Here is an 18,256-nt window from a genome sequence, read left to right on the forward strand (position 1 = left end):
GTTATAATTTTCAAAGAGGAACAATAGTTCATAGTAACAACTCTTAGAATATAATGTAATTAAATGTACGTTCTTAATTTTTCTCATAAATCCAAATTCAATTCAATCTGTTCAACTGTAAGTTAACGCCATTATTTTATTACAGCTGAAAGTGTAAACGTATGGAAGTGTGTTTATCAATATGTAGGATTTTTTTACATAACACACAAGAAATAACAACAAAGAACTCTTTAATATTATTCGAAAACCAATAACTCTTTTCTTCTTGTACATTCAAATGGTTCTTAAGTAGGATATACTGGGTGTTTTATATACTTCGGTGGTTACAAATATTTATTGCTGTATTACAGTATCGAACTTATGTTAATGAAACCAGTTGGGGACCAAATCATTGCACAAGAGGCTGATTTCAGTGTTGCCTAGCAACAGGGATATGAACTCTCAGCTTAACGAAACATGCACGCACTGTTCCTATCGTGTTGATGCGTGCCGTGTCACCCGTGGTGCATACATTGAACATTTGTTGATGTTAAAAAAACTGAGTTTCTCGTTTGTTCTGGGCTGGTTTCATTAATATGACTTCAATACTTTACTTGCAATAAATACAGGGTGCGGCAACGTAACTTCCTTTTTTGAAATGCGCGCCATGCAGCCTGTAGAGGTCATAGCAGGGCGGGAGTGGTCTCATTCGACAGGCGCGAGTCTAAAGTTTCGTTTGCATCCCGGTCAGTCGCCATCATGCGTCGGAACAGTGAGGAGCGTGCTTTTGCCGCCAAAGCCTACTTTACGAATGGATGTTCTGTAACATTTGGAGTGGCCAGCCTGCTCCCCAGATTTAGCACCTTGTGATTTTTTTTGTGTTTTTTTTTACCCCATTTATGTTAGCCGTCCAAGGACCGTCCAAGACCTGAAGGCCAACGTCCGTCAAGAAATTGCCAACATTCCTGCTGATATGCTGGTTCGGGTCATGAAGAACGCCAGAAATTGGCTTCTTCAGTGTATGGACAATGGGGGGGGGGCATCACCTCCCCGATATGATTTTCAAAACTGTGTGAAACATAACTTTAGATATGTACCTACAGTGTCAAAAAAACATTAAACAATTCTAATTCATCACATGGGTTTTATTGCGTTCTCAAATAAAGAAGTTATGTTGCCGCACCCTGTATTTGTATTTGTATATTTATGAAACACTCGGTATTGAAAGTGGATATATTTTTGTTTTTGTCTATTTAGTTAACAATATTAGTAAATTGTATATAATTTGATTATGCAACAGGCTGGTTCAGTTGGTGGCTCAGGATCTGATATTAGCGTAGACATTCCAGAGGAAAAAACTAAGAAAGACATGAAGGACAAATTCACTGGAATGTTCAAGAAAGGATCATCAAGAAGCTCCAGGTACTGGTCTTGGCATTAATTATCTTGTACAGCACGCATGCCCTACAATCCATCTGAGTCTACATATAATTTCAGAAAGTAATTTGCGTGGAAATGTATTTTATTTTATTGAAGAGACAACAAACCAGTGTTTGGAAGTAACTAGATACTTGTAAAGCAGTTGCTTGAGGAATTGAGGAATACTAACTGTAACTCAGTTACAATTTGAATGAAGTAACTGTATCTCACTTACTTTTAAAAGTAACTCTCCAAACGAAGAATACTAACTGTAATTCAGTTACGTTTTGAACAAAGTAACTGTATCTCACTTACTTTTAAAAGTAACTCTCCAAACTAGGAATACTAACTGTAACTCAGTTACGTTTTGAACAAAGTAACTGTATCTCACTTACTTTTAAAAGTAACTCTCCAAACGAGGAATACTAACTGTAACTCAGTTACGTTTTGAACGAAGTAACTGTATCGCACTTACTTTTAAAAGTAACTCTCCAAACGAGGAATACTAACTGTAACTCAGTTACGTTTTGAACGAAGTAACTGTATCTCACTTACTTTTAAAAGTAACTCTCCAAACACTGAAAAACAATATGTTGACATAATCTTCCTCAAATATTATATGTGAATCATAGCATGAAGCATTTTAATTTAACTTGGCATTTATATCAGATACATTGTATGATAACAAAATGGAGGACATATAGCAGTTGCCTTAATTAATTTACACACACACACACACCTTGATTTTTCAAGGGTCTCGCCGGTGGTATCTCTATTGCCTTGTAATCAAGGGATCCTGTGTTCAATCACCAGTGGAGCCACTTGGCACACTTTAAACTGTAGGTTCAGTCCCAATTAGCCTATCTCTGTATAAAGTGGAGTTAAACTCAATTTCCAAAAGAAACATTCGGAGACAAACAACATTAAATGTTTTTGATTAGCCTTGCAAACCATTGTTTGTCTCCTGTGAATTAGAAATTGGTATAAATTATGGATGGGACCAATTAATCAGTATCGGCCAATATAGGCATATCGATGTATCAGTAAAATTACCGATTCGATATATCGATAAATTTCTGATAATTTAGTGCAAAATTCTGCCATTTTGTTGTAATTTTTATGGATAATCTCCATGCCCTAATTTAAAAAAGTAAATGTCTAAATATGCAATTTCTTTTTCACTCCAGTAACCTTGAAACACATTTATTAAGGAGGTCAATGAACCTTTCATGTTCTTCAAGGACCACTTCTAATTGTATATCGGATATGTAGAATATCGGTTATCGGTATCCGTAAATTTTATATCGGCCCATCCCTAGTATAAATACTTTATAAGAGAAGATAAATTATTGTGAAATATTCTATAACAACAGTTTAACTGTTGTACTTCATAGCTTGATATCAAATTAAATTAAAACAAGAATTGAAATCGATGTTTTACAACCTTAATGTAACCATATTTAATTTTCAAATATATATATGTAGCTAATGTTTTTAAATGCTTACTAGCACTGAAAGGACATCTGCAGAGAGGGAAGCTCCATTCCTGACAGAATCCATGCAGCGGCCTCTGACTCAAAAGAGTGGAAGTGGGACTCTGCCTCGTGCGTCCCCTGCGGTACGTATCAAATATTATTCTACGAGGGTTGTTCAAGTTCAGGCATGTAGCTAGAAATATATTTTGGGGCGTTCTGAACCAAGTGTCTCAATAATAATATAAATGTTTATAAGAATATAGATATCATATATTTATTCTCTAGTTTGCATGTACTTAAGATTACCAACATTTAAAAAAAAACAAGGAAATTAATATACAATAGATAAATAATTGAAAATTTATCAAATAATAATAAAAAAGGATGTTAGATCCACTTCATGAAAAGTAAAGTCCCTTATTAATATTTCATGTATATTATGATGTAGTAGTGTGCATCAATCTTCTCTGGTACTGTCATTCAAAGCTGTATGATCCAAGTTCATAGAAAATAAATAACCATCAATTAGGACAGTTGAGTACAGTATTAAGACAGTTGAGTACAGTATTATGATGAAAAGTACATTTTCATATTTTATTTTAGTACTTGGTAAGTCTTTCAGAGGGGAATGGGTTCTTGCCCCCTCAACCCCCTCCTAAATACGTCCTTCTTCAAGTTAACTGGGACTTTTGACTTTTCAGAATAACACTTGTATAAAAGATTTACTTTTAAGAGAAGTGTCTACTATAACCACATGGGGCACTGTTGAGAATACTGGAAGTATCATCAATTGCTTTTAAATTCGGCATACTCACTAAATTTGGCATCGTAATCACAAATCTGCAGTTCAAATTTGGCGGTCACGTCTAGAAATTGCAAAATAAGTCGAAAAAGTGGGCCCATGAACGGAGAAAACAACCTTGATTTATGAAGAAAACAACTGTTTTTTGCAATGATTAGAGTTTCAAAACTATGTTTACGATCACCCTTAATTTTAACTATGCTTGCCTAACCTAACCTTACCGTTAATGGTTCGGGGGGCAAACATGTTTTCCACCTTTACGCAAGATGCAATTTTCTCACATGCAAATCAACGCTCTCACTTATTGCACAGCACTTGAGCAACGTTGGTAGCAAGACCGTTGTGCGGAAAGGAAGACGTCTTCATATCGTTTCCATGTTAGTATATGGAGAATCATAGTGGTAATTGAGGTCATTTTGCAATTTCTAGACATGACCGCCTATGTTAACTGCAGATTCGTGATTACGAGGCCAAAATTAGTGAGTATGCCGAATTTGAAAGCAATCTGAGATACTTCCGGTATTCTCAATTTATACCAACTGTTGCAGTAGGTCATCCCGTCGATATTATTAAAAACCACCGTTTGTCCCATTTCAAAAGTCTAAGAGTTAGCTTGAAAACCAAGTCTAAATTCGAGAAATTTCATGCTAAAAAAAATGATTATGGAATTTTGGAACTAGCGTCATAGCAACACTGGCAAAATACATGAACTGTGTTTCAACCACTTCATAACAATCAAAATGTTCTATTGTTGTAGAGAACATTCCAGCAGATAGTTTACTGTTGAAGTTAGCTCACATCGTGGGCTGTATTAGAGAGTTTTACGAATGGTTGTTCTCAGGAAAATTGGTTCTTCTGATAAATACTTCAACTTCAGAATACGACTGATATGAAAGGTTTATCAGAAAGGACCAGGAACGCTATGTAAGTCATAGCGAGATTATAATAATTAATACCTTTTGAGAGAGGGAGATCATATTTCATTTATTGTTTATGATGTATCATTTATGCGATCCATACTTTAATAAATAATAATACACGAAGAACAATAATTTTATAATTAGGCCTAACCAATTTTACAGGAGAGGGGTAAATTGATCTTTAGATGTCCTGTTTTGGGGTCAAATTATTATGATCACCCTATGTTAATCAAGATGGCAGAGTATTCTGTGAGTGCAAACGTGTCGTGAGGAAATTTCTTGTGCATGAAGGCGTAAAGAGTGAAATTCACAGAACGCTTCAAGCACAGTATGGTGATTGGACTCTTGGCTGCTGAGGAACATTTTAATGGGGGCAACCTGCTTAAATACATCACTACGAGACAATCCCGGCTGACCTGGGTTGCAACCCAGTGCAGTTGTTCCAGTGAACATATTCTGAGAGAGAAACTTCTGATTCTTGGAAATCGATGGATACCATGTTGCCAACTTGCAGAACAGATGTGTGGGGAAAATAATGCTCTAAAGGGGAAAAAAATGGCCTGGTGTGATCACCAAAGGCATCCTGCAACATAATGCATGCCCACATACTACTCACCAAGGTTGTTTTTTTTTCCTACACTACAGGAACTCAGTTCAGAGTTACTGGCACACACCCCTTATAGTCCTGACTTAGCAAATAATTCGATCATGGCTCTGGCATACTGAGAAATCTTTCTACACTATAGAAATCCAAGTATTAGTGAAATGCTGGGATAAGTGTATTAGGATAGAGGGGGTTACATCGAGCAATAAAATACTTTCGATACTTCCCAAATGTGTTCCATTATTGTGAAAATCAGAAGTCCCAGTTCAACTTGAAGGTCCCTTGTATATATGTATACGAGTTTGTTGTCTGCTGTTCAAGAACTAATCTGCAACGCCAAGGGTCTCGGGTTCGAATCCCACTCGCGCTTGGTTGTTTGTGGATGTCCATTCATCAATTTCATCACTCATCCCCATCTTCGGAAATTAGCCAAGAGGCACAAAACGTGAAGTAAAATAAACTAAATCAATCAAGAACTAATAAATCTACTTCATTGCTTGGATATTCTTCAACGAAACTTATCAATGAGGTAAATTTATATTGCGATAAACTAGTACAGCGAATGCTAAGCCATCAATTGCAAGCTGGGTGGTGGAGAGAGAGATCCACTCAATATTTCAAGCAGTAATAATAACAATAATCTTTAATTACACGAGAATCAATCTCAGTTGGCTACAGCCTCAAGACTTTATCTGCAAAGGGGCTTCACTTCCGGGAAAAGGGCCACAAAATGGGAAAAAGTTGCTATATTTGAAATTAAAAATATTTTTAAAATATAATTAACCATATGACATAACTTGGCTTAAAAATAACTGAATTTTGTATATGTAGTGGGGGGCTAATGGTGTGGATAGACCTGTTATCAGCTGATTCTTCCTGAACTTCAGGTATCTCGTCCGGGCTGCAAAATGCTGTTCATGAGATGTTTGCAGTCTTAAATATCATGGAAATATCCAAATTTCATTCATTTGTATGAAACATTGTGTCACAAACTTTGATTTCTTGTTTAAATAACAGTTATTTTAATACCCCCATTATCTTACATGTGTGAACCTATGAATATTGTTCAAATACTCGTATGTGGATCTAGTGTAGTTGCAGTGAAATGTTTATAACAATTTATAATAAAAGTCAAATGTTACAGAATAACGTTTACATTATGGAGATTTCTTCACATTAATTTGATATCAGATTTATCAGTATTGAAACTTAACCACTTTTCTTTTGCTAATTTCTCTCTACAGAAAGGTTACAAAATTGGAAAGCGATGAAATCCGCGAAAGGTAAAACAATTTCTTCCAATGAATTAAGTAGCTGCAATTTTGCATTAATTTTCTCTGCTTTAGGTCAATTGCTTATTAGACATATCAAGTAGTATCTAGTTAGTGAAATTTCAACTTTTCTTAGTTCTTGCTAATGATCTCACAATGTTATTTCTAGGGCTGAACCGATACCAGTGCTGTCTGTTGGAATTCATCTATCGATACCAGCCGATACTTTTCCGGGGTCAGCAAAAATGCCACGTGGCACTTTCATGGAGTCTAATTATTCTGCAAATTTTGCAAAATTCAAACTTTATTTTTATTTTGCACCAAATATTATATTTTGTGATTGCATAATATCTATATTAATATTCTGATGTAATTCTTGAATATTGTAAAGCAAATTTCTTGGTAAATTGGAACACATAATTGGAGAAGAATATTTACACACCAGTATTGGTCAATATTTTGAACACATTTTAATTATTGCAATTTTCAAAGTATCTGTATCGGTGGGAATCTGTTCAAGGTGGAATCGGCTCAGCCCTAATTCTTTAATAATCAAAGATTTTTCTACTCTCTTTGATTTAACACTTATGTATCTTTGCATGTCTGAAATTTCTTACCACTTCTATCTTATATTTAACATGTTTAACTGGTGTATATCCAAGCCACTGAAGGTAAACTTGCACAATATAAATCCAATGATAATGCTTACTTCTAGATTCTCTGTTTGTAGAACTTACTTATATAATAATACAAAGGCTGTCACAGAGAAGGTGAGACTAATTCCTGTATAGGAAAACGGCGACCTCCATTGGCTAGCAAATGTACTAGGGTGAAAATTTGGTTTATTAGCTGCCGATTGAGACCAAAATGAGAGCAATAGGTCAAAAAGTCGTGACTGCGTAGCAGTTAAAAGACAAACATGTAAATGGACCTCTCCAAGAATCATTAAAATGAAACAAAAAAATTACAAACCACAAAATTTTTATTCAGAATCAGCCATATCGAGTAGACGTACATCTTTTTCAAAATAGGCACCATTGACAGCTAAGCAAGCGTCCATACGCTCCTGCCACTTTGTGAATGTCTTTGAAAATTCGTCGTCAGGTAGCGAACTGAAGAAAACTTGCGCTGCGGTGATCACTTCTTTGTTCATCATGAAATGACGACCACGGAAAGCGGCCTTTAAAAGTGGAAATTGCCAAAAGTCGCAGAGTGCAAGGTCCTGGCTGTATGCTGAATGCGGGAAAATTTCAATTTTTCTCTTCGTCGCGTAATCCTGAAAAGCCCACGCGGTATGCGGGCTTGCGTTATCGTGGTGCAATATGAAGTTCTTCAAATGCGGCCTCTTCTTTGCTACGTGCTGGCGCAGAGTCTCAATGACTCCTTGGTAATACTGTGGCTCTACTCAGTCTGTCTTGATCGGCATATGCCTGTTCAAACATTGCACTTTTCCCTAAACACCAACAAAATTTTATGTCATGTCGCTGTTCATCTTGAATACTCATCGCGACAAGCAATGTTATGCACAAAAACCTGGAGGGGCAAACGAAACACGTTCCACGTAAATCAACACAGCTGCTCACTAACGTGGTTTCGCAACATGTGACAACTTGCTACGGAATGAGTCATCCTACACGACATGACTAGTGCCGAAACCATAGGCAGTGTTGCCAAACCAGGAAAAAATCTGTCTCACCTTCTCTGCGACAGCATTTGTATATTCAACATTTCTGATTAAATAAAATGCAACATCTACAAATGCAATTATCATTAAAATACAGATATTATTTCCAAAAATCATTGAGAAATAAACATGGATCACGGAGCCTACAATTGCAATGTGATGCAACTGTGTTCATGCTATTGATGAAAAGAAAAATAATTTCCAGAGAAATATAAATGTTTTTAATTATAGGAATTTCTTGCCATCACTGGCTGTGATTAAGGAGGGCGGGGGGCACTTTTACTCCTTCACTATGCTAAACCTTGTCTACCAAGAGAAAGTCCTTGCACCCCAGTCTTGGAACCCTATTGCCATCACTGCTTGCCAAATTCACAATATATGCAATGTTCCTGGATATTATGTTTTGCTGCATTATACAGGGTGAGTCATAAGTCTCCATACAAATGGTGTGACTAATGTTTATTTTTCCTTTTCAGGCAGGTGAACCAATGAAAAAGAGATGCACTAACGAAGGAAGAACGGATTGACATCATTCTGTTGGCTGGGAGTGGTACCACCCGTCATGTAGCATGTACATGCAATACAACCCACAGAATGCAGATAACCCATGACACCGTGGCCAAACTTATCAAGAAATTCAGAAGGACAGGTTCATCTGCTGCTGTCTTTGGTCTTCCAGGTCTGCTTTTGTCGGCGACGGAATGTGTCCTTCTGAATTTCTTGATAAGTTTGGCCACGGTGTCATGGGTTATCTGCATTCTGTGGGTTGTATTGCATGTACATGCTACATGACGGGTTCATTGGTTCACCAGCCTGAAAACGAAAAATAAACATTAGTCACACCATTTGTATGGAGACTTATGACATCCTGTACATTCACACTTTGTGGTGTCAGTAGAGCAGAATGTCGTAAAATTTACTCCCATTAAATTTTTTTTCGTCTTGGCTTCTTGAAAAACATGTAATTGATGTTCCACTGTACTTCCTGTATGCTTTATGCTTACTGGGTGCTAATCAATAACCTGAAATATGGACATTTCATGCTCTCTCTATTCTAAATTCATACAAAAAATATAAAAACAAGAATGGTAGTTCAGTGAATGCATAAAATAGATATTGGTAAGATGGTACATTTGGTGATAAAACAGGTAATAGCTGAAGTAATTTTGTGGTGCTTGTGTTTAAAAAACATTGGGCATAGGCATTTATGATTTGAGCCCATTGGCATTGGATTTTAATGGAACCTTGTATTATCACCTAGGCCAGTCTCTTTCAAATCATTTCCCTTACTGCAGCAGTGACTGTAGGTGTTGCTCTGAATGTAAACAAAGAATGTGGCAGATTATGTGTAAAGAAAACTTCTTTAAAATACAGAGAAACTAGTACTCACTTTATCCGTGAAATGTTTTTTTTTTCTTCTTTGTTCTATTAACTTCAGTGACCCCTGCCACCATCCTCGTTGGAACTTGTTGTACTGTTGCTTGGCATGCTTCTATTGTGTGTAGTTCTCCGGCTGCCGCTAGGTGTGCTGTTGTTAACTGTACGTCTGCGTCCGTGTCGTCTGCTATTTTTGTTGTAGTAGGGGAATCCATGTGCAGTGTCCCTGTCTGCTATCGATGTTTAGCTCATGTGGGAATTGCATTATGGCATGTGTCTACGAGTGTGTGGGCGGTGTGCTTGACTTGTACCTTTTAGATTTTATGGCTACGGTATTTGATGTGATTAGTAGTGGGTTGGGTTGGGCTGTGGTTTTTTGCATCAGTTAGGTGTTGTTGGATTCTTTCATTGACAGATCTGATGAACCTGCCGATGTAATGTACCTTGCACTCACCCTCTGCATCATATACACCTGGGTTATCAAGGGGGGAGATGAAGTACCGTGTGTTTGTTTAGTTTATCAGCTATTTTGGAATGGGTTTGTGCGCTGGTTGGATGTGGTGGGATGGTAGAGGAAGACAAACTACTTATATTTGCCCTTGGAGGTTGATTGTGGCTGGGTACTGCACCAAGTGGAAAGTTGTGCTTCTGTGTAGCCATGTTTCAGGGCTATTCCAGTGATGGTGGTCTATCTCTTCTCGTAGATATTCTTCTCTGCAACAGTAGGAGAAGGCTCTTCGATAAAAGTTCAGCCACAGATTAGCTTCTTGTTTTGGGGGATGGTTGGAAAGAGCGTGTATGCACGGGTTGTCTGCATCTGGTTCTGTAGACAGTGGTTATGAATTTGTTAAGTGTGCGGCTGATGGTGACGTCCAGGAAGTTGATCTTGCCATGTTTCTCTTGTTATACGATGAAGTTGAGCCTGGTGTGGTCTATTTAATCTCATAAAGCAGATGTGCATACTTTCACATACATTTTTTTAACACCAAATAAACAAGTTCCGTGCAAGCATAAAAATGGCACACAGTACAACAAATTTCTTCTGGTGTCTATGAAATTTAATGAGTAGAGATTTAATGATAATCTTTCCTAATTTTCAACAGCCTAGTGACATCAGTCAGACAACCAGCTATTCACGGCCCCTCGGAGAAAAATCATCAACTGAAGCAACTCCAAAACCAGGCACTTCTTCAAGACAATATGGACAACCTGGAGTTCGAAAACGACCAGTCAAAGCTTATTCTTTTGATGAACAGTACAGAGAAGATGCCTGACACATTAAGTTTAAAATCTAAAAAGACGTATTGTAAAATCCAGTGGTAATTCGTGACTATATCAGACAAATGCTACAGGATGTGTAAATGCAATTTGGCTACATTAGCCAATCCTAACTTTGAATACTGTTTTATACTGTATGTACTTACAATATCTGTAACCAATTAAGTTTGTAGCATAATATTTTTATTGTCCCAACACATGCTACAGACAATATTTACATCAATGGACATTATTTTAGTATCACGGTCTTGTTTTCTTCACAATAATTCAGTTGTAATATAAAATCTTGGACACAATACTTTTTCCCCTTGCTCTAGGAAAAATCCTACAGACATTTTATTTTAGAAGGAAATCTTATAAGGATTGTTTTAAGATGCTCATACCTGATTATAAACATCTGTGAAATTAAAAAGTGCATCCATGATTTAATATAAAATTCATTTTCAGAACTTTTTGATTACCTCTCTCATATTTATTTGTACATACTTCATTAAAGTTTTGCCATTATCATTAAATTTCACATATCTGGGTGAATTTGTGACTATTATAATGTAGATATGTCATATTTCTTGTTTGTTGTACTATTATATATCTGTGTTAAACATCAAGAATCAGTCTGGTAGAATTCTAGCATTAGAAAATAAGCATTTTAACTGTATTAACATTAGAATAGTTTGCCATTGAAGTCAGCAGGAGATTTGGAAATATTTCCAGATGTTCTCTTGCACCCACACTTTTCATTAAAAAAGGAGAATAACGTATGCACAGTGTAGGTATTTTTATTCCCAGACCCTTCAAAATATTCTCATAGTGCAGCAGTGTAAGCATTGTTAAGAGTAATAAAGTAGCATTACTGTATTAAAGTAGTTCCACTCAATACCTTTTTGAAAATTGGCCGATTAGGTATTTTCCATTACAACTGAATGACTTGCAGAATCAAGCAGTTGAAAAATAGTGTCAAATTCATTAAAAAAAATATCATTCCTAAAGTGACGCTACTTTGGTAAGAATATAAAAACGTAATTACTAGACTTGCAATTTGCATATATTCCACACACATTCATTCTTCAGAGTATGTATCTTTACAACTGAAGACATGTAATGGTGTTTGGGATATTTCAATCCACGTCCCACTTTTTGCATACAGTTGTCACCTGACCCTGGTGGCTGCTACGCTCAACATAATCTATGTCTGCTCAATGGGGAAGAGATACTACATAGCAAACAGAGTGATAAGTCTTTGAATGTAAATGTGTATGTATATTGTGATGATTGAATTGTATGTTTCATAATGTATGACATTTTATACAGGATAGGTGGAGTATGCTCTTTCTATCCTAAAAGAAATTTCATAATCAAACCTTTCTTGCAGTCCATTTTAGGGTTTTATTGGAGTACAAGAATGCGCTCCTTATTTGATTATTTGAATGTATTATTAGGCAACAATATTTTGTAGATTTCTGTCTTGTCAAAAAGTGTGTTTGTACAACTTGTTGAGCCATAAACTGTATGGAGAACAATTTGTCTTATTTTAGTTGTTACCCCAGTCACTTATTTGACACTTCATTTTGCCTCAACTGGTAAACTTTCTGGTCGGGTGTAGTGCGGGAGGCCTTAGAAAGAGCGTTTCGCGGGCTAACAGCAGACGTCGCTCGCACACTATTGCCGATACTCTCGTGTCGTCTGCTCCTCAGCCGAACAAACAGGCCGAGGTAGCAAGAGGCAGAGGGTGCAGCGAGCTAGCTGTAGCAACCGGGCTCGCTCATTCGCGGACCTGATTGGTTCTCACAGACACACCCCCATATTGTCGTCTGCTGTAAGCCCGCGAAGCGATCTTTCTAAGGCCTCCTGCACTATAGCATAAGTGTTCGGAAGTACGTTACTTTTTGAAAAATTCTAACTAGCAACTTTTAAAATTAACCATAACAGAAAAATATTATCAAGTTACTTTATGGCACTTACATTGTTAACTTGAGTTTTATAAGTCACTTTGTGCACAGGTAAGCTAATCGGGACAGGACCTACAGTTCAAAGTTGGTCCACCAGTGCCTTAACCAGGTATCGAACCCGGGACCCCTTGATTACAAGGTGACAATGCTACCATGCGCCATCGAAGAGGCCCAAATGTTAACTTGAATATTTGGAAAGTGGTGTTCTGCTTGAAACATAACAACTCCGTGGCACAGCAGGCCTTTTGAGGGTCAAAGCCATCCAAGTATTGGGTGACTTGTGGTCGGTTCATTGAGTTACTATTTTCTGGCTTCCAGACTAAAGTCTCGTACTTCTCTTCAAGGAGCTCCTCACTAGAGTGCTACCACTTTTGTCCTGTATTTCAGAACCTAATAAACATCACTGTTATCCTAAAACCCATACATGGAAGGAAATCACTCCATGCAATTACAATTCTAAATAATAATTCCTTATATTATTATGTAAGACTCAAATGCAATATCTAGACCGAAACGTGAAATGGCTACGCCTGCTGAGAGACCTGCCTAAGCAATTACAAATATTGTATCACAGTGCAACAAATAAGTGAACCTCATTGTTCACTTACCGAAAAGAGAATCCCATTCTGCAAAATAATAAAATGCAGTTATAACATTCAATCGAACATTTTAATGTGACAATAATCGTAGAAACATAAAATGTCAGCCTTGGTATTCAGCACATAATCATGTATTTCACTTCCTCATATCTCGGTAAGATATACAAAACTGCATTTTAACATACAAAACTGCATTTTAACATGGAGATTATGACTATGTTCACTTATTTTTCAATTTCATTTAGTCTTTTACTTCACAATCTATATTTGGGGATCCATTACCATATACAAATTATGGAAATGCATGTACTAATAAGGTTCGAGTATATTCTGCTCGTTCGAGCAGTTTTCACTCAAGGGGAAGACCTATCAATTCTGTATGTCATCTAGCATTGCCCGTGTGAGCTATTGAGAGCTCTAGCAAAAAGCCCTGATTCCAGTACTCTTATCGAGCTTCTCAACCTTAAAGTCAGTATGGGTTAAATGGAGCGCGGCGTTGCCAGATCAACAAACTGAGTCGCATCGAGTCACTGTTAATCACTAATGATTGCAACAAATTTACTTCCTTAATATCGTATAGGAAATCATCAAAATCTAAGTATTTGATGCATTTTGGAAAAAAAAACTAGTTACCCCAAGATTTGCATGTAAATGTTTATATTTCGACGTAACTATTTACCGTTTTACATTTGCATTATATGTGTAATACAAGCAACTATTGTTACTTCTTTCGTTGAATGTTGTATCCTTTACATAAACAGAATTAAATAAATGCAAAAACAAACATTAAGATACATTTTTTACGGAAAATAAAGCACACCTCACTTCCTATGAACCGGGGCACCTGCCTGCAACTGAATTGTAACCTTGGTGGCGCGCAATGAGTTTGATACGCGAGACAGCCCGCATAAACAAACTACGATTGCAGAATAAATAACGGTGCTGTGTAGTAACAATGCATTCTAGAAATAACTTCAAACAATGGTCAACACTTTTCTCGCTTGGTCTGCATGTGTATCGCGACAAACCGAAAAGTTTCTCGCTAACCAACTTTTTTGTGTTACGGTCTGATGATTTTTACAAAATACATACAGGGTGTCATTTTAATGGTGCCCACGGACCACGGAAACGTGTAGAGGACATCAAAACAAACAACTTTTCTCCGTATCATTTTTCTCGTTGGTGCATCGTTTCGGCGCTACAGTCGTTCAAAAAAGCCTGTTTTGCCTCCTGAATGCTGGCAACCACACACAAGATTTGATTGCATTTGTGACGTCATATCCCGTCGTGTAGCGATGCGTTCTAGGGTTGCCAGGAACACACATATTCTGTGAAACATGACATAGGTATACAATCAGCCACATTATGTACCGTAAAAGAAAATGAGAAAACACGTTCTGTAACCTAGCAGGAAGTAAACAAACAATACGAAAAATGGTAGAAAGAAAATAGAATTCAAGTGGAAGTGGTCATATCGAATTTTGTGTCAGCTTGCATGTCAAATATTTGCAAATCTAGTTACCAAGTTGGCATCTACAATTTAGTCTATCCACTTCGTCCTTCTGATACTAGATGTCTGTGACACACTGAACAAATGACAAAATAGAAATGTAAGATCTAAAAATTCCAAAGGTAAGCAACACATAATATAATGTATATTCAGGGCATTATGAGACGTGGCAAAAATGGTTGAAAAAACAGGGATACTCGTATAAGTAGTAGTGATACAAGCTCTCCGACGACTGTTTTATCTATGCACTGGATACACATGTATTAGTTTGCAACTGCGAACAGGGCAGTATATTTGCTACTGATTCATCATTACATTGTTACTGTGGTTGTACGTGTTTAAGCCGTAATGTAACAATGTGAACCTCTGATACTTCCCTTATCAGCACAAAAGTACCACATGGAATCTGGACACAAACCTGTAGATATCAACCTTGCAACGAGATTTGCAAATATTTGACATGTAGCTGGGCGTAAACAGCCACATGTAAGCTGTAAGTCCAATAAAATTTATTGTTGTTGATATTTGACATGTAGGCTAAGACAAAATCTGATATTGACACTTGATTTTGAATACTTTTTTTTACCATTCTCCTATCGTTGGTTCACTTCTCCCTTCTTCGGAGATTACTGCTGATCTTCTAGCTGGTAGGCTATGATGTTCGGTCTTCTGGACGCGTTTCTCGCTTCGTTTTACAGCTAATAATGTGGTTGGTAGTTTGTCATTTTTCACAAAATTTGCGTGTTACTTGAAACCCTGCCGTGTGCTGTTTCGCTGCAGGAAATGACATCACAGATACGATCAAATGTTGTGTTGGGTTGCCAGCATCCAGGCGGCAAAACGGTCTTTTTTTGAACGGCTGTAGCGTCGTATCTACGCACCAACGAGAAAAATGTTACTGAGAAAAGTTGTTTGTTTTCATGTCCTCTATACGAATATGTGGTCCGTGGGTGCCATTAAAATGACACCCTGTATATATATAAAACTCTCTTCGTAAGCAAATTAATTTATTCTGGCGAAGAAGAACGTATCTACAAACACCATAGATCCCATAGAAAAAAAACTGGCGAAGTTGTTCAAGCGGTTTCATATTTATGGCTTTTGAAGTATTTACTAGAAAAAATTAAGCATTTTGCAAAATTGCATAATTATGAAAAATTCAGATCACATGAATTTAGGACAGGTTATATAATGTCGTCAGTAAATAGAGCATAAAAAACTCTACAGGATAATGATTTCACTGTTTGAAACCCTTTACTTTTATATTTTGTAAATTTTGTAACATCTGACAATGCAGCGGTGGTAGAGAAGGACAGAGCTATTGGCAAAACTCATGTATTAGAGAGAGAGAGGGAAGTACTCCATTTACTTCCATACTGACTTTTAAGGTTGACACACTCTATAGTCCTGACGATGCTGTGTCTAAACCAGTCTCGGAGCTCCCAATGGAGATCCAACCTGGAATTGCTCACATCCAAAGCAAGAATAACCACTTAGTAGGAACTCTCTCTGAAACATCCTTTTGTAAAATGTGTTCAACTACATAAAACAAAGTAAGGTACACTTACCACAGGATGCACTATTCTCCAGCCATCGTAACAACCAGTGTCCATTCACAGCACAAAACGGTTATTTTGTCAAAATCCTGTTTCCCTGCTGGCTGCTTCTTGGAGGAGCGATTTTATTGCCGCTTCTTCTTGCCCATGCAGTAGGGCATAATTGGATGACCTCAAGTTCCTTTGCAGGTAAATGTGGCAGCAGAGGGTCACTGCCATAAAGATAATCTCCATGCCGTCGTCCCAGCTATAATTCTATAGTTACAAAGTGAATGCTCATGAAAGACGGAAAAAAATCACATTTATTGCAACAACGTGTTCACGCAAAGAAACATCATGAAAATTTGTACAAATTAAACTTTATTAATTTCAATTTTACTTCTTTTGTATCAATCATGCTGTTATATGCACAAGCTTCACTTTTCAGTTTCACTTAAGGCCTTCTTCCATTGAAGAATGCAGCAGGGTTTAAGCTTTGATGTGGGTGAAAGCTGTATTATAACCTCACAGTATCACATTGTACAGCATCTAATGCAATCAGTCTCAAAACAACATTGTCTTCTGCATGAATACCAGCTAACAGAACCTCGAACACGCAAACTGCCATGTAGATTATTATTCCACACGTCTTTCCATCCAACATTCCTCTGTACAAATAAACACAGTAACTGAAATTTTGAAAGAAACAACAACAAAACAAAATGAACTTGATCTTCATACATGAAAAATAAAGCAATTATAATACGAAATAATTTAAATATATAAAACACAAATCATATCCTTTGAAAAGGGAAACTCACCACATTTACACTTTGTGAATATTTTGCATACGTTGTAAATGAAGTCCAGATTTGAATTTAATGAAAAGCGGCATCTTATAATGCCATGAAAAGTTTTCCCAGGACCTCCACATAAACCACAAACACTTTCAATTTAGTCCTTTGGCTTTACAATAACTTTTTTTTTTAATTTCTTTCTTCCAATCTCAACTTAAGTCCATCATGTTGGTGTCTTGAGAAATAACACTGGAGTCCTTCTGAATAGAATCAAAGATCATTTGAAGATCCGGATTTGATTTGATGTGTGAAACAAACTCATTTAGTTGAGGATTTTTATCTGCAAAAGATAAAAAAATAATTTTATTATAAGAATCATTACAGTGTGCAGACAAAATATTTATTTTGACTTGTGTGTTCAATAACTAGGGGCATGCATATTTCGTTTTTGACGAAAAAACTAAATTTGAAAAAACACATTGTAGTGTTAACTTTTCATGTTTTTGAAAGGTGTGAGATGCATTTTGTGACCATGTTTTGTCACGAAATAATGCAAAATGAACTGCAAGAAGCGAAATTAACTCTTAAACACGAAATTTAGGGTTTATTCACTGACGCGGCACCTTCTGAGGTCTGAATTATCCTGAGAGTTATGCAATTCCCGGAAAATTGATTAATTCTGCTGTTAATATTGGAGAAACAAAAATTGACTCCTCTACACAGAAATAAACTTAATACTCGGGTAACTACATAAATGGGCTATTAGAAGTGAAATGTTAATTCTGTGGAATAAGTGTAGTTTTTAAATCAAATTTAGGATTATTTTCACAATTTTAAAACCAATATGTCTTTTTATATACCACTTTTGATCCAATTTTTCACCGCTATAACACCGATATTTTATTTTATTTACCGCTTTTGAACCCGAAATTGACTCAGTTTTTATACCGAAATTTTGCTTTTTTATTTACCAAAAATATGTGCCTCTATCAATAACGAACAGTTCCATTTTCAAGCATGTAAGATTCTCCAAACCCCCTCTCGTGCACACAGAGCC

General features: G+C 36.7%; 2 protein-coding genes across 7 annotated transcripts in view; one reads left to right on the forward strand and one right to left on the reverse strand.

The window, feature by feature from the left end:
• Positions 1–12,321, forward strand: part of LOC145981333 (uncharacterized) — a 292,919-nt gene extending 280,598 nt beyond the window's left edge. For 4 of the 5 annotated variants that reach the window (XM_083114544.1, XM_083114543.1, XM_083114546.1 and 1 more), the window contains 3 exons: positions 1,280–1,401; positions 2,908–3,016; positions 10,635–12,321. In XM_083114544.1, coding sequence (XP_082970670.1) covers positions 1,280–1,401; positions 2,908–3,016; positions 10,635–10,805 — 402 coding nt within the window. In that variant the 3' untranslated portion in view covers positions 10,806–12,321. Of the gene's footprint in view, positions 1–1,279; positions 1,402–2,907; positions 3,017–6,443; positions 6,483–10,634 lie in introns of all 5 variants that reach the window. The other variant, XM_083114545.1, reaches the window with a different exon arrangement.
• Positions 12,322–16,772: 4,451 nt separating this feature from the next.
• The window catches only part of Cand1 (Cullin-associated and neddylation-dissociated 1), a 135,866-nt gene continuing 134,382 nt past the window's right edge, over positions 16,773–18,256 (reverse strand). For both annotated transcript variants that reach the window (XM_083114945.1, XM_083114944.1), the window contains one exon: positions 16,773–17,539. In XM_083114945.1, coding sequence (XP_082971071.1) covers positions 17,409–17,539 — 131 coding nt within the window. In that variant the 3' untranslated portion in view covers positions 16,773–17,408. The remainder of the gene's footprint in view (positions 17,540–18,256) is intronic.

The sequence above is a fragment of the Lepisma saccharinum genome, chromosome 29, assembly GCF_977018435.1.
Source record: "Lepisma saccharinum chromosome 29, izLepSacc3.1, whole genome shotgun sequence".
NCBI classification, from domain to species: domain Eukaryota; kingdom Metazoa; phylum Arthropoda; class Insecta; order Zygentoma; family Lepismatidae; genus Lepisma; species Lepisma saccharinum.